Source organism: Cololabis saira, chromosome 22, assembly GCF_033807715.1.
Source record: "Cololabis saira isolate AMF1-May2022 chromosome 22, fColSai1.1, whole genome shotgun sequence".
In the NCBI taxonomy this organism is placed as follows: domain Eukaryota; kingdom Metazoa; phylum Chordata; class Actinopteri; order Beloniformes; family Belonidae; genus Cololabis; species Cololabis saira.
In genome coordinates, this window is record NC_084608.1 from 9,347,884 (window position 1) to 9,370,949 (window position 23,066).

The 23,066-nt window shown below is 41.9% G+C and overlaps 1 protein-coding gene across 2 annotated transcripts in view; it reads right to left on the reverse strand.

Annotated features, from left to right (window-relative positions):
* Positions 1 to 5,969: 5,969 nt before the first annotated feature.
* Positions 5,970 to 23,066, reverse strand: part of ahrra (aryl-hydrocarbon receptor repressor a) — a 71,233-nt gene continuing 54,136 nt past the window's right edge. Inside the window, exons 4-9 of one of the 2 annotated variants that reach the window (XM_061713418.1) lie at positions 22,651 to 22,769; positions 19,271 to 19,360; positions 14,101 to 14,245; positions 13,808 to 13,941; positions 12,416 to 12,618; positions 5,970 to 10,567 (exon numbers count right to left, since the gene is read on the reverse strand). In XM_061713418.1, coding sequence (XP_061569402.1) covers positions 9,433 to 10,567; positions 12,416 to 12,618; positions 13,808 to 13,941; positions 14,101 to 14,245; positions 19,271 to 19,360; positions 22,651 to 22,769 — 1,826 coding nt within the window. In that variant the 3' untranslated portion in view covers positions 5,970 to 9,432. Of the gene's footprint in view, positions 10,571 to 12,415; positions 12,619 to 13,807; positions 13,942 to 14,100; positions 14,246 to 19,270; positions 19,361 to 22,650; positions 22,770 to 23,066 lie in introns of both variants that reach the window. The other variant, XM_061713417.1, reaches the window with a different exon arrangement.

Sequence of the window (23,066 nt, forward strand, 5' to 3'; positions counted from 1 at the left end):
TGACTCATGGTCAGCTGTGGCCTGAATTTCCAGCTCATGAATCACCGGATGCTCTCAGTTGCCGTTCAGTTAGCTCCATGCCCTTGGGGGGCGTATATAAATCCACAACGCTGCTCTTTTAATTAGAGGAAAGGGCCGACATCATTTTTCAAGCAGCCATTTCAGACCAGGTGGACTTGGCTGTAGTTAAAGTTGGTTGTAGGCTATTTGGCATCAGGACTCTTGGGAACCCTCGTTCAGTAGACATCCGTGCAGCTGAAGAAAGTAACTGGTAATAATGTTCTCTGCTGTTGTAAAAGAGTCAAATGTGTCCAGAAAGCAAGAAGTTGGGAACTTCACCTGCAAGATAATTATTTTATTTAGTTTTTTTTCCAGAGGATTCGGTTGTAAAATAAAGCTTCAAGTGTGACCGTGGCGGTTTTCCATACATTTGGAAGTGAATGTGTGTAGGATAATATTGTAAATGTGTCCTCCTGTGTTGAAGCCTGAAAGAATAACCCCCGCTTGTGTCACTGGGAGACATAAGAGAGGAGAAACAAATATGTGTATGTTACATAATTGGTGCTTCTGCCTATATGAGATTGTTTATTGGAGTGAGTGTGTGATATACAGAGAGAGTGGGTGTTAACTAGGGCATAACCTTGCATGGTATAGGCTTATAGGTCTCTCTTTCTACATACACACACACACACACACACGTGCACGCGCTGCCTCACAGACACAGCTGTCAGCTTGGATCAGGCGTGTTGCTTACATTACAGCAGCCCAAAGCAGTCAGCCCTCTGCTTTGACTGCATGTACTCTCTTTTTTTCCCCCTCCATTGTTTCTTTTTCTCACTTCCAGACTCTGTCTCACTTCACCTCCATCGCTGTTGTTCTCACCATCACCCTCTCTCCTCCGTGCACTGAACAAGTGCAACACAGATGGTGTGATAGAGGGTCGCCGACATGCCGGCAAATATTAAACATCCTCGTCATCCTCTTACGCCTGTTTCTGGGTGCTGAAGCATCAACCTCTGGGTCTGGGTCCTCTGGAGTTTTTTTTGCGCTCAGGTTTGGTTTTACTCCCCATTTGTGCACGTAAGACATAGTTAGAGATGGGATTCACATGGGGCTCTTGTGTGTGAGGAAAGTGAGTCTTTGTTCTGTTTATAATAAAACACTTGAACAATCTTTTGTTATAAATTCAGCATCTAAAGCCTCAAGATCTACTCGTGCTGTTGCTGTTGTAAGACCAGCGCGGCTCCTGCAGCGCCACTGAGCACCGTGAATTACATTCTTTTCTCTTTTCAACCCTCCATTATAAATCAGAGTTTCACTTATTAGGTTTACTATTTCCCATATCCAGCCAACTGCAAAGTAATAAATCTTATCAGTCTTGTGGCAAGTTGAAGCTGCCGTAACACGGGAACTCTGCAAGCCAGTAAAGGTCTTAGTTCATCTGAATCAACCTTTCAGAGCCAAAAAAAAAGGAAGAAAATGAGTGTTTAAAAACATAAGTAATGACAGAGCTATTTTTATAAATAGAAGTTCACAGACAAATGTAGTTTAAAACTCAAGATCACGAGCTTTGAGGTAACAAACATGATATTATAACATTATGATGTTAAACTTGGATATCATTAGCTATAAAGGTTTATTTGACAGTTATATAAAAACATACACCAGCATGAACCTCCTTTTATGATCATGTGCACACTAAGCTGTGATAAATGAACCCATCTGCTGCTGGTGCTGTACATCTAATAGACATCTTTCCAACCATGACATCTTGTTATCTTAAACTATCAGGTTAACTTAAATAACCCATTATATATTTTTTTCTCAGATTATTTTTTGCTCTATCCAGCGTTTCCTCTGTGTGTACGTAAGCATTCATGTACACGTGCACAAATGTATGTAAACACCCACAATCATCTTAATTAGTAAAATCCGTGCACTTACTGATCCCGGCAAAGCCAGTAATTCCCTGTAAGCTACACGCTAAGTGCAGTGAAACAAACACAGACTTCTGGGAGGGATTAGAGGAAGGAGTGATGAGAGTGGAGATGGCGAGCGCTAACAGACTGCTTTACATCACCAGTGATGACTGTGTCGATGTAGGAAGTATCTATTTTTAGTTTTTCCCCTTTCTTTGCCTCATTTATTATTTATTTACGTGCTAGAGCGTCACTAGCAGATGCTCTGGTGGAGGTCACACCGCAGGTCAGGTGTGTCTGGTCCATTTGTGTGAGCAGTTAAACAGGAGAAATAATGCCCTGGTGTCTTGGTGCCTCTTGAATAGAAACAAGAACTTCAAATGACAGTATTTTTGTCCTTTTGCACCACCGTGATGGATTTGACATAAAACAATGGAGATGTGATTGAAGTGGAGACCATTTGGGCACTAAACCCATTTTGAAATTGTAGAAATCCTGGAGGAAGTGGACGTCACCGGATCCTGAGTTTCCACCCTGCAGATGCTTTGCCGGACCGTCGCTGGTGTCGCTGTTTTTCTTCTTCTTTGCTTCTTCTTCTCTTTCTATTTCCTTGTCTGCAAAAAGTCTTTATGTTAGGGACCAAGCAGTCGGCAAGGAGGAGAACAGGAGTTGGTTTAAGAAAAAGGGGTTTATTTTCTACAAAAATTTATATATAAACCAAAACTCATTAACCAGGTTTATAAAAAAAGGTCAACAAACCAGAACTACATTGTAACTGTTAGCAACATAACAAGACACCAACTGCACAAAAAACTGACTTTCCTATAATGACACAGAAGGGAACATATATAGTGGCTTGGCCAAACCAAATAACACACAAGGGGAAACCAAAATGGACAACAAGTACAACTAATACAAAAGGAAACCAACTAAACCCCAAATCCCCCCTCTAGCATAACAGCACATGGTATGGCTTAATGGGCATGCCACAGGATTTAGCAGTCCTCCACCCTTGGCCACGCCTTTTGCCTGACCAGGAAAGGTAACTCCTCCACCAGCATGGTAACTCAAAACAAGGAAATAAAGATTAGTATAAACAGAAGAAATGAACTATAACCTTACAATGAAGAAACATGTGCACTCTATTTAAACAGTGTAAGGCTATAAACAAACAAATATATATCAAATAAACTAAACCTTAATGTTTAATTGAATTGTTTGGGGTGTGGCTGACTGCAAATAAAATTAGCCTGTGTGCTTAAAGTAATGAGGGCCTAGTGTGTAGGATATTACCCTCTTCAACTGGCCTGTGTGGCTGTGGCCATCACACTTTAGTTGGGGTTTTTTTTCTGTATTTTTAGTGTCGTCCATCCACACTGACACCATCCTACAGGGTTTGTCTGAATCTGAGCAGAGTGTGGACCTGTGCAGATTTCAGCTTTTAGGAGTCACACTTGCAGCCACGCCCACACCATCACACTCCCTCTACCATGTCTGACACATGCGGCATGTTTCAGGTTTCCTTCTTTCTCCATACCCTTCTGTTCCCATGATTCATTTGTCCACAGAATCTGATTCTTCAACGTGGGGGTTTATCCTTATTTATTTAATTATTTAGATGTTTCCAGTTTAATCTTGTTTTCCTGGTCATGAATGTCACTAGTGGTTTGTACTTTGTTGTAAACCCTCTATTATTTACATTCAATGATGTCTTCCTTCTCCAGAGTTTTCTTGATTTTTGTTGGTTTGGTGAAGTGATTTTTCTTCACCGGGAAAAAGATCCTGCAGTTCTCCACTTCTGATCATCTGTGGTCTCCAGGCCTTTTGGTGGTGTTGCTGAGGTCAAACTGCAATGTATCAGATTGATGTTTGTTGGATTTCATATTGGTAGCTTCACTCAAGCAGCTGACGAATGCCAACCAGTACCTGATGTCAGCTCCAGACCTCTTTATCTGCTTCACCACACCTGACCAAGTCACCGTTTAGTCTCTGTCCGATCTGCAGCGTCCGGACCTGCATTTAGGAGCAAGCTAAAGATTCAGCTCCTCAAGCATCTTTTCTGCATTTAGTTAAACTTCTCTGCTCTTCAGGATGAGTTAGAAGATGTGTCCAGCTCTTTGCATGACTCAGCACTGAGAAAGCTCCATGCACTTATGCCAAGATGATATTATGTTGGTGAATTTAAGACCTAGTTTTGCTGAGTAAAGGGACTGTTGTGTTGGGTGAGAAGGAAACAAAAAATGTGAGCCCTTAAATAAGAAACTGCTTTGCTGCATAATATGTTTGCATAAGCACTCACTTTAAAACTGAAAGTCTGCAGACTGAAGACGTCTTGATCATTTTCTTTCAAACCCATTGTTGGTGTTGTACAAGCACAAAGCTCTTCCAGAAAGCTTACAAAAGCTTCCTGGCCTGACTATATGTTAAAGAAACAGCCGTTTTTGCTTTGGTTATTATTTGAAATGGTCAGACTGTTATTAAAATAACCAAACCTGCACATCCTGATCCTTTTTCTGCTCCCTGACATTAAGCTACCATTTCCATCTTCTGACCTCATAATTATTAGTCTCCTACTCCCATTTCATCCGCAGCTACTTGGAGGCTGAGCTGCTGATAATTTACAGTCATCATCTATCAAAGTTTTGTTTTCAAATAAAAGACGAGCCTTAGCAAAAGTTGAGTACATGTCTATTGTAATTTTAGAGTAAGAAGTCAGCGTGTGTTAAGTGAACGTCAGAGGTGCAGCTCTCCTGAGGACCAGGATCCAACCACAGCCTTTAGGTTACATCTCGCTCTCTTCTGGCTCCCCCGGCTCCTCCGTTGTGTGGATACCAGCGGTCCCTCCACTCTGAACCTCGTCCCAGACAGCGGTGAGAGATGTGTGTCACGTTTCCCAGATCGTGTGAAAGAGCTGTCAGGCCAGCTCTGCAGCACATTAATCATACGGGGAACGTGGCCACGGATACGCCGTATCCTGTTCTGCTCCACTTCCATTATTCATGGAGACACCAATCCAAGAGGATGAGACCACATTTGTGTGAAAAATTCAAAAGCTACTAAAGAGATAAGTATGTTAACAATAAGATGTGTCCTTTTATTTTTGTAATAATTTAATAGTGGTGAGCATTTATGAGGGCAGGGCAGGGGCGTCAATTGGGGATTGACAAGGTACGGCAGCCGCCACACCTTGGCTTCAAGGGAAAATGTAAATGTTTTTTAAATACATTTATGGAATTACTCTGTGTCTATTTGTATTGATTATTCTATTAATACATATAGAATAACTACAAATGCAAATCCGAACAACATGATCGATTTCACTAGTTATTACACTGCAAAAAAACAAGAATATTTGTCTTATTTCTAGTTAAAATGTCAAATTTTTAGTCAAAAAAAATCTCATTACATTTAAGACAAGACTCAAAAACAACCATTTTCACCTGTTTCAAGTAGATTTTCACTTAAAATAAGTGGAAAAATCTGCCAGTAGAACAATATTTTTTTGCTTGTAATAAGAAGATAAATCTTGTCCCACTGGCAGATTTTTCTACTTATTTCAAGTGAAAATTTACTTGAAACAGGTGAAAATGGTCAAATAAGTTATTTTTCTGGTGACGACTCTTGTTTTAAGTGTAATGAGATTTTTTGACTAAAAATGAGACATTTTAACTAGAAATAAGACAAATATTCCTGGTAAGATTTTAAGTTTTTGCAGGGAGCGAGACTGCATTTGAAAAAGTTCCAATTTTCTTGACCACACAGATAAGCTACATAGCAGACTTCTGTGATGAGTATTTGCTGGACGTGTTGATTGATACTCTAGTTAAGTTCTGTGACTCGTAACCTTGCCATACCTTAGCTTCGACTGAATTACAACAGGACATTGGCAGCGTGGTGATTGACCAGGTGGATCCCAGCTTTTACGGGAGTTTAATAGTGTCGTATTAAAACCTAGAACCTTTGAAAAAGGCAGAAATTCAGATCCAAAAGATTAATAACACACCCAGCTTGCTTTTTGATATAAAGAAAGATCTTTAATAGATAAGTCGCATTTGCAAAAACATGTAGAAACATTGGAAGACACTGCATATTTACACCGTGTTCGCTACCTTGCAGCTACCTCCTGCATGAGATAAGAATGACAGTTTTTTCTTTTTTTTTATCAATAATTATCAAAAAGATAGCAAGGAGGGGAAAAAAAACAAGCCATATTTATTCTTGTTAGTAAAACAGAGAAGCCTTCAAAACTGTATTTTTTTTTTTAAATTATACACTTATGCATCTTACAATAAATACAAATCATTAAACATTTATTAACATGAGCACACACAAAGAGAGAGAAAAAAAAGATACATTTATAACAGAGACACTGTGTACAGTTGTGCGTGTTGACTCAAAAACCTGTCTGGGTACGTATAACTTCAGCTGAACATTTCCCAGTAGTGCAAATCAGAAACTACAACGGCAGCTTCACAGAACTGAGACTTAATGATGAATCCATTTGGTGCTTTTAATTGTGCAAAAATACTGAAGTGAAGACAAAGTTGGATGGTTTGGGGCTGAAAAGAAAGCATGAAAAGTCAATATTGAGTTCAAAGAAGATGCTGTTTAATCTAAACTGTACAATATCAGCTCAGACATGAAATCATCTCTGACATAAAGTTGAATTGATGGTACTCGTAAAAAGAGAAATAAAAGTTGAACTTCATAACTAGAAATCTTCAAAATGTCACTTTAATCTGATCTGAGGAAGCCTTCAACCGATGATTGATGGAGAACAATGATGCAGAATTTCCTCCAAACTTCATATTAGGTCCAGAGTTGCAAAGGGTGACTCTAGTGGGATTTGTTTGTTTTTTCAAATAGTGCTCACTTCTCATAATAACTTAATCTGGATACCTAAACCAATATAAAATAATAAAGACACTAAAAGAGTGATCTGCCCCTTCAATCGTCTTACGCGTTCTGTCGTTACATTTTGCAAATGATTCTGCAGCAAACGGGGATAATTCTCAAAGATGTTTCCACAAAAGCACTGTAATAAAAACTGCTGTGAAGAGACGCAACCTTGGGACACAAACACTAATAATTGCCATGCTGGGAGAAAAAGATCATGTGAATTTAAGTGCTTTGTGCAATAAAGGTGTCCTTGAACGCATTAATGATTGCATTTCACGCATTTTCAATGTGTTATCCTCGACACGAACCAAACGATACAGTTTACTGTAATGTATAACAAGCAAGTTTCAAGTTTCCGCAAGTTGATTTGTTTCAATTCTATAATACACAGAAACCAGCAGTTTCCATTCACACATCACTGCAGGCAGTAAGATAGAAAAAGTGTTTATACAACCCTGTTTCCAAAAACGTAACACTATAACATGTGCATACTGTAAAAACAGGATGCAATGATGAGTGAATCATTTAAAACCTATATTTAATTACATATTTTAACAACAGGTCATTAATGTGACTTCTCTGAGTTTCTGCTTTTGTTGGTAAAGTTTTTAATGACAATGCTTTCTTTCCTGAGCATATGTTGCACTTTACACAAGATTATTCTGTAATGAATTTTAGCCTCATCCCTGACATACAGGGCTGGCTGATTTTATTCATGATGTGCCTCGTAACACACAAAAAAAGCTTTTTATCTTCTTGTTAATGTGGCAGAGAACTTGATCAGTCAATTTTCAAGTCAATGTGCAGGCAGTCGGCTCAACTGCAGTGTTTTTCAAGCATTATACAACTTTTCGGATGTTTCTCCTGTTCAAGAAGATGCAGCGGTTCAAGATTTAATATTTTGGTTCTCTCATTATCCTTCAATCACGTATTTGGTTCAAATGGCTCACAAATCTTTGCACCCTGTTTTTTTTACTTTGAACATAATATCCAATGCTTCCTGGAAACAGCAGAAAAAAAGAAATCCAAAATGAGTTATTCTTTAAATGGTTTCCACTAACTGCTAAGCATATTCTCATTCTCATCATCATCATCCATCTCACTTTTAAAACATGCAGCAGTAGTTGGAAGTCATGTCCTGTCAACAAAGTAAAAAAAAAAAAAAAAAAAAAGAACAGCATAAAGAAAACCCATCTTTTTACAGCTAAATCTTTGTTTTTGTCACAAAAAAGTTGCATTAATGTAAAGAAAAAAAACAAAATAAAATTGTGTTTCTTGATGTACTTTTTCCTCATTGTCACTAAATCCAAAAGTGCTTGGAACCATCTACAAAGCGTGTACCTCAAAAATAAAATCATCTATCCGTAAACTGGACTGAAATAATATTATTACTGATTGTCACAACACTGATATTTGAACCTGAGCCTTGTTTGAAACCTCTTCATCAGACAGAGGAAGTGATTGATATCCTGGGAATCCTCATCATCATCTCTTCTCCTGTAACGCAGGTACATGTGAGTGGAAACTCCGGAGAGAAGTGCGTACTGATGTGTTTGTGCGTGCTGTGATTGTGCGTGTGGAGGGAGGTTCGGGGCCCGGGTGAGCAGGGGTTAAATTGGGATTTGTTAGGGGGTGGATGGCTCGTCCCTCCGACCTGAAGATAAATCTTGAGGTCGAGTGATTACAACTGTTTTTAAACACTTACATTAAACTGGAATCGACTTATATCTTAGAATATTACAAAATAAACCATTTTAAATATCCACAGCTTCCCATTACTCTTCAGAGTCCAGTAAAAAATTCAGTCACCATTTATTTACAACCTTTGAAAACTGAAAACATCATAAAAGACTTGAATCATTTCTGCACGTGTGCGACATATGTTTAAAGGAAATTAGAAAATATTATATAGTTTTGTTCCTATGAGAGGGAAGCAAAAAAGAACTGCGAGATAATGTTTTCATTAGTTATGAATATAGTTAAGAATCTGTCAAACATGAATATATATATACTGACGCAATTTACTCTGAGATCTTTCTCAAACTACAAATGTCCTGACGCCTGAAGACGACCTTGAGCTCGCCAGCTACCTTGTTACGGTTACTTTCTTATCTTTTCATTATCATCCTTATGAAACTGTAGCACTGTTTTTCTCTATCTGCCTTTTCCCATGCAGCTGCCTGCGGTCCGTCTCCCACGTACGACTGAAGACCCGGCGACTGAGGTCGGGGATCTGACATGTAACGCTACTTTACAGACAAAGTGGATTGTGTTGACGCGTGGATATTCTTGTGCGCTTTAAAAACGTCACCACCGGGGATAGAAAGTGAAATAAGATCTTGTTCCTCAGGTTTTTTCTCGCTTTGTTCTGCTTTGACGAGTGCCGACGCGGAGCTGGAAGAGTTTGAGTCTGGTTGGAAAAATGTTGGCTTTTCATGACATTTAAAGCCTGAGACAGGTATCAAAATAAATATTGTTGAAAGATAATGTGAAGTAAAACGTCTCATTACAACAAATCACGAGCCGGTGGTGGCTGAGCCCACGAGGCCCAATTTAACCCCTGCAGGGAAGCATCTACCGCTGAGTTTGTGTGTGGGCGATGCAGCGGCCCCTCTTATTGCATGTAAATGTAGGGACTGGACTTCTGGTGCCCTGTGCTCATCACACACGACATAGCGTTCCTGGGGCCGACCATCATGGAGTGGTTCATGTCATGCGTGCTCTCAGACCAGGGGGGGGAGTCCATGGGCTCCCGCTTGATTGAATGGATCAGGCCGTGGCCCTTGAACTCGTAAGTGCCGTGCTTGTTGTAGTCGGGCTGCATGTAGGCCTTGTGTGGGTTCTGAGAGTACATGTGCGAGTCCATGACGCCGACACCGGACTGGTTGTTGCATAGAGAGTCCGTGTGGGAGAGTCTCTGCGGACTAAGCTGGTTGTTGTTGCCGCCGCCCAGCTCTTTGTCACATTTTAAAAGGCGCGCGTTGGTGCTCCCGCCGTTGTTGACTGCGTAGTTCTGATAGCTGCCGTTGTTGTACGGGGGGCTGATCCCCGCTTTCCCCCGCTGGCAGGGCGAGTACTGCGGATCGTAGTAATCCGACTCCAGTTTCAGTTGCAGGCCGGAGCTGGAGTCGTACACCCCGTTGCCGTAGTGACGGTCGATCCCCACTTGGTCCCGGCAAACCCAGGTGTCGCATCCGTTCTCGGAGTCGGAGTCGTGCTCCACCTTGATGGGGGGCATCTCGGGCATCAGGTGGCCGTTGTAGCACTCCCCGTAGCCGTTCTCGCTCTTGACCGGGTCCACGCAGAAAGCGTCGGGGTCCGCGGGCATGTGCACGTTCTCGTACAGCTTTGAGATGAAAACCTCCCCGCCCCTGCCGTTGTGGCAGCTCGGAGACAGGCGGTAAGGCTTCCCGTACTGCCCGGTCCTGTTCAAGCGGTTGGAAGGGCCGTAGCCCATCCCCGGACCCGCTCTGACGGGGCCCGAGTTCTGGCGCAGGGGCCAGCCGCCGCCCAGGCCCGTGCCCAGGCCTTTGTGGGGGCCCATGGAGGACTTGCAGTAGTTGAGGGGCTCCTCCTGGTTGAAGTATCCGTCGGGGCAGTACTTGAGGTTGTCCTTGCAGAGCGGGGTCCAGGGGGCGTGGTGACCTCGCTGGGTAGCGCCGGGGGTGGGGCAGGGCAGGAGGAGAGGGTCTCCCATGTCGCCTGCACCGCCACTGCAGGAGTGTCTCCGGAGGGGTTCCCCGTGTTCACTGCTGGGAGGAGAGGAAAACACTTTTAGGCCCAAATATAGGAGATAAATCAGAGCACATCCATGTTCTTTTACTCATTGGCAGAGGTGTCAAGTAACAAAGTACAAATACTTTGTTACCTTACTTAAGTAGAAATTTTGGTTATCTATACTTCACTGGAGTAATTATTTTTCAGACGACTTTTTACTTTTACTCCTTACATTTTCACGCAATTATCTGTACTTTTTACTCCTTACATTTTAAAAACAGCCCCGTTACTCTATTTCATTTCGGCCTTTAATAAAAACTATCCAGTTAAATTGCTCCATCCGGATAGAGTGAATTTGGTTGTGGTTGTTTCAGATGTTCTTGTCCAGTTTTGTTCTTACATCCGTTCCCTCAGATTCCTGCAACTAAACTTGGATGTACATTCCAATAAAGGTTAGGATAAATGATAACATGCCTCTGAAGTTTGACTTTTTGCACCATTACAATACTTATAGGGAACTAGTCATCATATCTCCTGCTCTCTGAAACACATGTTAATGCTCAATAGTACACATATATGGTTCTTTAATATATTTGCATTATACTAAGATGCATTCATTTTCAATGGCTTTTGTCCTTAATGGCTTTTCCCCCTTACATTACTTTTACTTTTATACTTTAAGTAGTTGGAAACCAGTACTTTTATACTTTTACTTGAGTAAAAAACTTGAGTTGATACTTCAACAGGAGTATTTTTAAACTCTAGTATCTATACTTCTACCTGAGTAATGAATGTGAATACTTTTGACACCTCTGCTCATTGGTACTGAATGTTGCTTAGTCACCCTGATAGTAAATGGATCAGTCAGACTGGAAAGATGTCAAATGTCTGCAGAAGGCGATTTTTCCTGTAAAATATCTTCATTCCCCTGCTGATAACTGCATATCAATGTCCAGGTTTTGTTCACTAAAGAATAACATCAAAAGTCGCTAATCTTTTTGAATTTGACTAATCTTTTATACACTGCAGTCTTTTTTTTCTTTTAGCTTCATAGTCTTGTGATTATCCACTAATTATTTGAAGAACCATTTTCTTATCTCTTGATGTTTCATTTACAACATACATAAATAAGAATTTTGAAACTAAGGAAGGATTATATTTCATAGAGATGATGTACATTACAGAGGCCACAAAAATGCATTTTTGACTATTTTTACCACTTCAAATACATTTTTCTTAAAGAGCCAGGTGCTCCCAGGTTCTGACTCAGGTAGGACAAAAGTCATCCTTTAAAGTCCTTTTTTTATTTTACTTAAGCCGTCAACACATTTTCATTCCCAACCTGTAACAAACAATCATTTTTACAGTTTTGGGGACCTACTGGCTGTCAGTTTTTGACGAGACGACAGGAAAACGTCTCTGGTCTTATCTGTATGAGAGGTCAGAGAGGAGGAGGGGGGTCGTCACCAGATTCACAATCACGGCGCTTGTGATCGAGATTAAACTTCATGGTGCTGTTTTTCATTTTCTTTCTTAACTCTTTATTCTAACTTTTCTTTACTACCGTACTACTTTATTCCGGATTACAAAAATATGCTTAAGCATTAAAAGTATTTGACTAAGAATAGACAATAAAAGTACTTCAGGAAAAACCAATCCGTTTTTGCCATGTGGCTCTTGAAGATCCTGGACATCCAAAAACTAAGCATGTTGAAAACTGAAGCTGAGACTTCCTGACAAAACGTCAGAAAAGTGACAAGTTAAGAGCTGGACTCAAATCAGGGAAAACCACTGGAAACTTTAGGAAAGCCTGTTTGGTGTCAAAATCCATTATACCTCAGCCTCAAGTTTGCAGTGAAAAGGTTGACCTCCACCCTTACCCATGCTCCACTGCAGAGATAATCCCTCCTCCCTTGTTCTTTCCCCGCATTAAAATGTTCTTCACTTTCATCTCGGCGATGGAGGGCAGTAAAAGAGGCACGGCTACGCAGAACAGAGCCAGCTGGGGAGGCACTTGCACCCCAGACGTTGACTTCTTCTTCTGCCCTTGGAGGAACTTTAGTCGACCCTGGAACTGCATCGTCTGGAAGAGACGGAGGAGAGAGTTACTGGGTTTGATCTCATCCAAAGATTGATCCAATCTTAGACTTTGTTTTGAAAGGAAAATCATAGTGTGCACGAATTCATGATATCATCATGATATAATTTGTAACCAAACTGAAAAAAAGAAAAAAAAAAAAGTCATGTCTTTTATTACACACGTCAACATTTACAATCTGCCTCTGGTTAAATGGCTCAGCAGTGATGATTGATCACCGATCAGCACTGAGGGGAGCCACAACAGTTGTCTCCTGGTTGCAAACATGGGCGCTGCTCCCTTCACTTTTACTTGCAAGTTTGTCCACCTTCATAACTCTAATTTGGTGGAAAACAGGAGTCATAAATGTTCACCTGATACTAAGAGTAAAAAGCCTGCAGCTGCATTCACAGCTCTGGAAGGCTGTTTGATTCAGTTTAGTTTAATGGCCTTGATTTGAGCTGAATGCTGCTAACATGCTCATATTAGCGTACTAGTATATTATTTAACGGCGTAGCTGGTGAGTGTGAGCATGCTCGACATTAACCTGAACTGACAGTGGTGAAATCTTCCGGGCGATAGCATTGTTCAGTCAAAACCTTTGAACAAAATCACACTGCTCCTGCAGTAACTAACAGCTCGCAAAAATATTCATGCTCTGGCCTTTTCATGGACTTCCAGAACGAGTCCTGGGAATTACACAACAAATGTTTGCATCCCAACTGCAGCCACGCAGGCTGGGAGGGATATAAGCTCACTAGCACTTTTAGATGATGACAGAAAATTGCCATCCAAATCTTTTGCAGCCGAGCCAAGATCCGTGCTACCAGAGTGAACCTTGTGACCGTGAACTCAGCTGACCCAGCTGGGATTGTTCAGGCCCGTCTTCTTGTTGTTCCTTCATTTGGGCCTCTAGTTTTTTCCGCTGCTTGTCTCAAAACCACAAAAGTCACAGCCATGAGGGATGAACGAAGCTGTTCTGTTACTGCGTTCTCGCACACAACGTAACTATAAATACAGTAAGCGTGCACACTACGATGTAAATGAAATGTTGACGTGCCGAGGAGTACATCGCATTTTTTATTGGTCTCCTTCCAGAAATGGAAATGTTTGGTCTTTGCTCAACGTTTACATTCTGATTTGACTTTAAAATGCTGGAGTTAGTGTCTCGCTGAGCTGCTTCAGGACCACTCACCAAGAATCCAGAGGTGCTGTCCAGGAGACATCGGACTCTGGCTATGAAACATCTGTTGAGAAAGCAGGAGAGCTCGGCAGGAATTTCCCCGGCCTCCGGAGAATTTATCAGGCTGCTCCCTACGAAGTCCTCACCTACAGTGTTGCAGAGGAGAACCGGGGAAGATAATCACTTGTTTTGTTTGCGTTGCAGCCTCTCTGGCAAATGTACGAGCATCCCCAGAGTTTTCAGAGTATGAGGAAAGAAAAAGACCTACAGCACACAATGAAACACAAAGGAGCCCCGCTACGCACCGTTTCCCGCGGCGAGTTGGCCGTCCTGCTGCGCAGACGTCCCCTGATGCTGCAGAGGACACATGGCCCAGTGGAGCTGACGCCTGAACTCCTGCCGGTCGTCTATGTGGATGTAGTCAAACACGTTTTGGTGCATCACATCCGTCTGTGGGAAGGAGAGTTAGGTTACATAGATCCTTTAGGAAATAAAGTGTTTATTTTCTCATTCATATCCCCTTCTGTTAGGTTCAAGGCCCTGACCCAATACTATCACTACCCCTAGTTTTCATCCCTACCCCTAAATTTTGCGCGTTCCCGTGAGGGTAGTGGTGTCCCAATTCCTCTTTCCACCTTGGGGTAGTGAAGAAAAGTTGTGTAGTGGCTATGAATCTGTCCCTACGGATCAAGTGTTTTCGGATGCTGACTAGTTTTCTAGGGACAGAAAAATTTCCCAGAATGCTTTTCGTCGTCATTTGCGGACTAAATCCAAAAAAAAAACATGCCGGACATTTCTTATTTTTTAGTGAATGGAATCAATATTTTGAGTTAGTTTCTGCATAAAAATGCGTTTTGATTACATTTCTAGCGAGAAATATATATTTTACTTTCATAATATTCACTCAGTGGATGTACATAATCACTCGTTTGCCCGTTGTTGCGAAGTCTTTTTCAAACCTTGCCAGAATAAAGGCTGATTTATGGTTCCGCGTTACACCAACGCAGAGCCTACGGCGTAGGTTACGTACCCTACGCCGTAGGCTCTGCGTCGATTTAACGCGGAACCATAAATCAGCTCCCGAGCCGGCAGGCAGAAATCTCTAAATTTTCGGAGCAAATTTCTTAACAGGCGTAGCTAAAACTGTTAGATTTCATCTATTAAACCAACATTTATCTTCCTAAATGATTTATTTCAGCCAGCGGTAATTCTCCACAGAGCTGCAGGTTTCTCCCCGGGACGACGGTCACGTCTGTACTCCGGCTGCGCCCCTGACCGGCGGCTCTTATCATCTCCGAAAACATCGGGTCAAATTTCTTAACAGGCGTTATTTGGATAAACTGAGCCCAGGTTGGGGATCTTAACGGTTACTTTTACGCCTGAAAAAATATTAAAACTTAATAAAGTGGCATATTAACAGCGCTACAGCTGAAATTAAAACAGCTTTTGGCTCTCAGCTTCCTGATTAGGAGTAGGGATGAAAACGAGGGGTAGGGGGAGAATTGGGACAGGCCCCTGGGAAGATTTCAAGTGCCCTAAAATCAAGTGATAGAAAGTAGGGCTAGTGAAAGAAAGTAGGGGGAGTATTGGGATTGGGCCTAACAGACATGAGTCTGTATTATGTATTTGTAGCATCCTTGGTGCAGTGATGTCAGTGTCTTGAGTTGATAGTGACTGCTTCTAAAAGCTGCTTCCTAAAATAAAAGGAAGCCATAAGCACATTTACATATATGAAGTATGTTCTTTAAAGAGGATTCACACAAACAGTAAAAGTCTGAGGGCCGCGGCAGGGCCAGCGAGGGCAGCTGTGTTTGTCAAACATTGCGTGACACCGACTCCCGAACAGCAGTCCAGTCCAGCCCAGCTCACCGCACACACACACACACACTCACACACACACCCAGAATGAGTCTGGTTCCAGCCCGCTCTCGTCATGCCTCTCTCTCTCTCTCTCTCTTTTCCAGCAACAGCCTTGCTTTCTGTCAGTCCCTGACAGATTCCTCACTGCAACGTTCAACCTTCTCCTCTTCCCTCTCTCCCTCCTCCCTGCCCTCGCTCCATAATTTCCACACTAGTGGCACGCGAGGGTTTTTGATCGCCTGCCTCTGAAAACACGATCCGTTCCCACCATCTTCACAGAGGCTTCGTCCTGCGGTGTGTTTCCCTGCTGGCATCCAGGCCGACAGATGGATTGAGAGACTATTGTTTATGTTTCTCATAAAAAAAAGGGGGGGGGAAGAGAGAGCGGAAAAAAAACTGAGAAGTGATATTTTAACTGACCTTCAAAGGATAACTGCTCCAGTGACAAATTGGATCAAAGACTAGTGGAGGTTTTCTTTTTCTCTTCTCCAGAGCTTTTTTGTGGTGCTGCTTAGTGAAGCCTTGTGTTTTTCCTTTGTGTTCCTGCGGTGCATTAAGGATAAGTGTCCTTTCTGACTGCAATTGCGGGTTCATAATGGTGAGGCATGCTGTCAAAGCCTTGTCAGGGCGAAGTGAAGTATGTCAAAACAAAAACAACCAATGGCTCATTTGAAGAAGCGAAATGGGAAAGCCCGGGAGATCGCGTTTAATCACTGACTATGACACGGAGGATCCGCGAGTCCCCTTCAGAGATGTCTTGGCCCGCGCCCATGTCAATGTGTCTCAACATTCAGCGTACGTTTCTGACTTTATTCAATCTAAAATCATCTTTTTTTTGAAACAGACTGCCAAGTTGTGTACAAACAAACACACACACACTCAAAAGCAGCTGCAGCTGTATCGTAACATGTGCTTTTGTTGACATCCACTACAGGACTTGCAACAGGAAATACTCTGAAATGTGTCCTAAATTAATCCCGAGAGTGATCACATTCCACGGTGTTTACGTAATGTTAGTGGGACATGTATATAATTTGTCATGCTTAACTTTAGTTCAGGCCTTTATGACCCTCCGAGGATTAAATTAGGCTCGGACTCTAAATACTAAATACGTGCAGAACTCATGAAACCTGCTACTTAAGCATATTATGACCTTAATTTAGACTAATTTAGAGTAATTTAAAGTAAGCGATATCATTATCAGTGTGAAGCTGTGAGCACCGTTTAGCCCAAGTATGCCACACTTAGAGAGATGTTAATTTTAACCTGCAAGCGTTTTGTTTTATCAGTTCAAAATATGCTGGAAATCTTTCCTTCACATCCATCATTATATGAAATAGCAGTGCCCAGGGTTTACCCCGACCTTTGACCTGAGGGGAGCTCTGATAGACTCCAGCAAATCCCCGTGACCCTGAACCGGGATAAGCAGGTATAGATCATGGATGGATGGATGGAGATATGAAAGATAAGCTAACAAAAACATCTTTTGTACGTACACGGTATAAAAAAAAATGATCTCATATGAAATACTGTTGACTGAGCTGCTAATACAAACACATACCATACGCCTTTTAGCTTTAATTTCCTTTCGCCTTTCCTCACTAGCTCCCCTTCCACCCTGTGCACACACACACACACACACGCACACACACACACACACACACACACACACAGAGGCAGGGTTTTTTCAGACCGCTTTGGTTTTCACGTCAGTTTCACTGCGTTGCCCCCGTCTGATTGTGAGCCAAGTGAGAGCAGTGTAGCAGAAGGGTTTCTGCTGTTTGAGACGATACGTGAGGGCAAACGGAGGAGGGTAACAGTGAAAAGCACTTTATTCATGGTTCTGGAGGAGCGGGGCGGTCTGAGCATCACAGGACTGAAGAGCCCATGTTTATGTCATTTATAATTAATGTCGGGGTACTGCCGATGGAACGTTAAGCTGTCGGTGATTTGTGGCCACACACACACACACACACACACACACACACACACACACACACACACACACACACACACACACACACACATATATATATGAGCAGAGACCCATGGCGTGCATGTCAGGGTGAAACAGAGGTCTTAACCCCTAAGTTAGCGGGTTTCTTCTGCCTCCTGGACAAAGTGACCACACAGCGGGGGGTCGGACCAACTCATGGTTCATTAGCTGCACCATGAAGACAAAAAAATGATGATGATGATGATGATAATGATGATGAAGCGTGTGTGTTGCGTTCTGGTCAAAGGTTTTCTTTCTAGTCATGAGTTTGATGACTTTGCCGCCTTGTTTCGAACCGGACCAGACTGAGTTTAGCGCAGCAGAAAAGGTCTAAAGAGAGCGAAACATCTGGATGAAGTACATTTACAAGTACTATACCCAGCTTAGGTGTCATTTTGAGATACTTCTACTTTAACTGAATTATGCCACTTTTTTGTTTCACTTCAGAGGGAAAAGAACTTTTCCTCCATCACATTTATTTTCACAGCCTTTGTCAGCGGTTGCTTTGATGATGAAGATGAACATTTTGCACAGCGGAGGACATGATAAGCTTTCCAATAACAACCAAATGTCAAAAGACAAAACCGGGAGTTTTGTTATTTTTTAATATTCTTTTTGCATCTTGAAAAAATCTACGTGGCGTCAAAATAAAATTTCAGAGTTGTTATGAGACTCTGAAAGTAACGATTTTTCCATCTTCTCATGGTTCATTTTCAGTAAATGTTGAAAGAGCCACCACGAAGGAACGCTTAGATCTGAAATCAGACTTTGTTTTTGTTTTTTCTTCTTTCTTTTCCCGTCAGGCATCTCAGAAACTCTCACATTGACTGCATCGAGTGATCTTGTGCACAAAACTTCATATAAAGTAGATTAAACCCACTTTGTAAACCTGCTCTGAAAAACCTCCAGCAGCGACAAGATGAGCAGCAGCCGACACAGCGAGGCCTTCGTGTTAATAATCTCATGCAGCAGGAACCAAAAGAGTACTTTTACTTCAATGCTATCATCTAATTGTTCAAATACTTTTGCACATTTACATAGGAAGAAGTCATGGCTCTGACATGCTCTTACTTAAATAAAATAGTTAAGTCGTTTGTCGTGCCTTTGCACCATCAAAATATATTTTTTGGTACAGGGTGATTAAATTTAATTTTAATTATGTATTTATTTAGGACAATTCAGAAGAGCCATCTATTCACCTCCATTTTTCTGCATAATCACTTGTTTTGTGCAATTATTGGTGGACCATATATGAAATACATATATACTGTGTATATGTATATGTATATGTATATATATATATATATATATATATATATATATATATATATATATATATATATATATATATATATATATAAACTCTTGCATCGTGGAGAAGAATATGAAGCTGTTCACGACATCAACAACTGCGACTTCAAATGAAACAGTAAAGTAGAATAAATTCCTGTTTTGACAACGTTAACTGCAGAAACTGCAGATGCAGAGCATGTGGTGTATCAGACTGAATCTGATTTCACAGGTGTGACTCATAAAGTGTGAATGTGTTACATTTAAGGTTATTACTCTAAATTTACCCACAATCTTGTTGCATTTTATATTCAAAATGATAAACTGACCTGATGAAATCCCAGATAGTCCACGATGGTTGAGGAAGCATAAAACACCATCCCCTCACTGCTGACCACCAAGGCAAAGCCTGTCAGAGACTACACACACACACACACACACACACACACACACACACACACACACACACACACACACACACACACACACACACACACACACACACAAAGGAGAAACAGAAACAAGCACAGACTTGTGAACAAAATGAACCTGAATGCATCAAACGTATACACCTGCATTGGATCTTTTCCTTCTTAAAACTAACTTTAAATGGCAGAAACATGATAAATAAGAGTCAAACTGTCTTATCTGTGATCTAACCGTGGTTACTGTAATTACTGTAGGAACATTATTTTATATTGGTGATAAAATGCGTTTGACATTTGCCAGACGTTTTAGCCTTTTATGCTCAATTTATAAAATTCTTTCCATAATTCTCAGAACAGCAAATAACATTAAAAAAAGAGAACAAAAGATGGGACACGGTGGGAAAATCAAAGACAGATGGTTACGTTAAAGAACGGGCCAAATAAAACTTAGTGATTTGTTATGCTGTGAATTGCTTTTGAAAGACTTTTATGGATATTTTTTTTGGTGAAATTTAGATTCATGGTATTTTTTTAAAGACATACACTAATTTGCTCCCCCCTCAAACGTATGGAGAAATGTTAATAGTAGCGTCTGTTAACATGCTTTAATTTGTGGAACCACCGCCCTGATTAAAAGCAGAGCAACTCCACACACCAGCGCTCTCGGTCCCACTTTCCCCTCTTTGAACACACAGTTACACGCAGTAATGTGTTTTGGGCAGCTCAAGGAATCGGGCACTTGATTAGAAACGAACATTTCAAATAAATACCGAAGCGGCTTCATTCAAATGAGGAAAGATGGACAGATGGTGAAGGCGGGAAGCGTTTGAGAGGGAAAAAAACAAAGCAGGAAGGATGCATGGAAGCGGTCTTCCAGCATGTGTGCTGGATGCACAAAGCTGCGATTGCGTGACAACGGAGAGCCGGCTGGACTCGCGTGACTGCGGCTGCCTAACTGTGTCACCTCTGTTCTGCTGCGAGACTTTGCAGGTTTTTCCTGATGTGTGTTTGGGTCTATTTAAACAGGGTGTACATTCACGCAGCGGCTACATTCCCACTTACGCCCACTTTTTTCCCTGCCTTCATCTTTTCTGTCTTTCACACGTCTGCACTCGGTCCGTCTGAACTCCCTCCGTAAACACTGATAAATCCTTGTGTGCAGAGCAGTTAGCAGCTGTGAAACTGCACAGTTGAATATATTCATGGTGCAGCAGAGCGACGATGTCAGATAAAAATATCTAGATAACAGTAAGGTGATGTGTTAAAAGGCGTGATGCGAGCAGAGGAGACTGGGAGATGGGGCGGGTTCTCGGTGACGTTGATGTTGATGATGTTTGACAAGTTTAACTGGCACATGTCCCCCCTCTGACCCCCAACACGCAAGCGTGCACACACACATGCCATGCATATAAAAACTCACAGACAGACATTTCGCTTGCAAGCGCTAAAAAATACGTAATAATCCAATTTAATAAATCCTGCTAAGTAATATTCATCAGTGTGGAGCATTGAAAGCCATCTTGCAGCATCCTTATTTCAGAGTTTCTGAGTTTCTGAAATAAGGATGACCTGAAAATGAAGCGCCATGCAAAATTTAATATATTTATGACAAAAAGCTTATCTGTGAGGAAAATGTGGAAATGTCCCATGTGTTTACAGACGGATACGAGGAAAGTGTTTCAGGAAGTTCAGCTTGCATCTGTGGGACGCGGAGACATGAGAAGATGTATCTGACTCACTGGTTTGAAAACGTACTGCCCTAAAAACAACAAAACAAACTAAAGAAAACTGTCCAGCTGCAGGGGTTGTTTTAGTAACGGATCATTCATGCGGAGAATGCGCCCAAACAACAGTCATGAACATGTCCTGAACATACAGGAGTGAAATCTGGATTTTTATGACGTCCCACAGGCCAGGAAAGACAAGAATTTACATGCTGGGTTCATGTAGGTTTATTTAGCCTGTTCACCTTTCCCCCTACTCCTTCCAAGGCACTGAAATGCCACAATAAATCCCTGCAGGGCTTCGACAGCTTTATTCTCCTGGAACAAATAGGCTTCAGACTTTTGACCTGAAAGGGTACGTACAGGCAAAAAAAATAGTAGATTTTTGAAGGCTGATTACTTTAATTGGACCTTCCAAGTGAAATGACTCGCAAATTCATTGCAGATGAATACAGAGCATTTGTTTTTCACATGTCCAAAAACATTAATGGGACACTAATCATTTGTGGTGAAAAGCAGCAGGATATATAGCTAAAAAAATTATCATTACTCAAAACTTCCGAGAAGCTTTTGTTCTAAACTGGGGAGAGAAATCAAGAAATAAAGAAAGAAATATTGTACCGGTATTGGCTGCATTTGCAGCATGCTGTTTTTGTATGTTTGCTCCATCCACTTTCCCCTCAGTCCCTCACATACTACAGCCTTTAGGTAATGGAAAAAGGCACCTGCTGCTGGCCTACGCCACCAAATATCTGTAACTACAACGCCCCTGACTCTCATAACTGCCCATGGGAGACTAAAAGCTTTGACTTTTAAAGAAATCTTAAGAGGCGCTTTGCACGCACAGCCCAAAAATAAATAAAATATATCTACATGGGATCTGGAAGTAGAAGAAGCGGAGTAAAAGAAGCCGGTAAAGAGATAAAGATTAGGTGGGCAGCGTCTCAAAATAACAAGAAAGTCTTTGTCACTCGCTATTTGCTGTCCAAACCCAGATGAAATGAAAGCCGTCCATGAATCTGTTGCTAAAGTCTCATTAAAGGGTCTGAGGTCAAGCGGCTGAAAACAAATCTGCTGTTTGCCCTGATGAGTGTTGACAGGTTTGGTGTGCTCTTCTCACTCTTTTCTGCTCACTTTCACTCGAGGCCACATGCATTCAGACAGCCATGCACCCTGATGAGCACGCACGCACACACACACACACACACACCCTTCACCGGCCGCCCCAGCCCCCCGGCGTGCAAGACTTCCACCCGCCTCCGTCCGCCCTGACACCACCGCCTCGGCTTTGTGTCACGCAACCGCACAGCTCCACGAGGGAGGTCATGCCAGAGGTCAGCTCGCTCAGACAAATCTTCTTACGTGGACGTGGACGAGCCGGAGGACGGCTCAGTGGTGGCAGCACGAGCAAGGTGGGAGAGTACGGGGAGCAGCAAACCAGACGTGCGACGGGGGGAGAGTGTTTGTACACAGAGAATACTTCCTGTCACAGTGATGATGAGCAGAGGCTGCGTGCACAGATAAAAGCCCCCCAGGCAGAGTCATGTGGTTTCTTACTTCCAGAAGGAGGCTGCTCTCGCTGACGGCGATGCCCAGTGGAAGGCTCTCTTTCCTGGGATCAGGGTTGGAGGATGCGGTGCTGATGCTGTGCTTCCTGGAGCTCTTCTCTTGATTAGCTGCAAAAGAACACAAAACAAAACAAAAATTGTCAAATGAGCTGCATATGAGACTTGGTTATGTTTATAACCAGCTACGTAATAATACTGGTGATTGATTTAAATCACAACACCTAAGGCATGCTGACACAGGAATGAGCTCTCCAGAGGTTCATTATTAGTTTAATTACAGGAAAGCAAAGAGTTTCTTTGACAGAAATTGCTTTCTTTTATTTAATGAAGCATGAATATCTACACAAACAGTATTTTAAAAATGTTTTATGATTACAAGAAGATGACTCTGTATCTAGGTGAGAT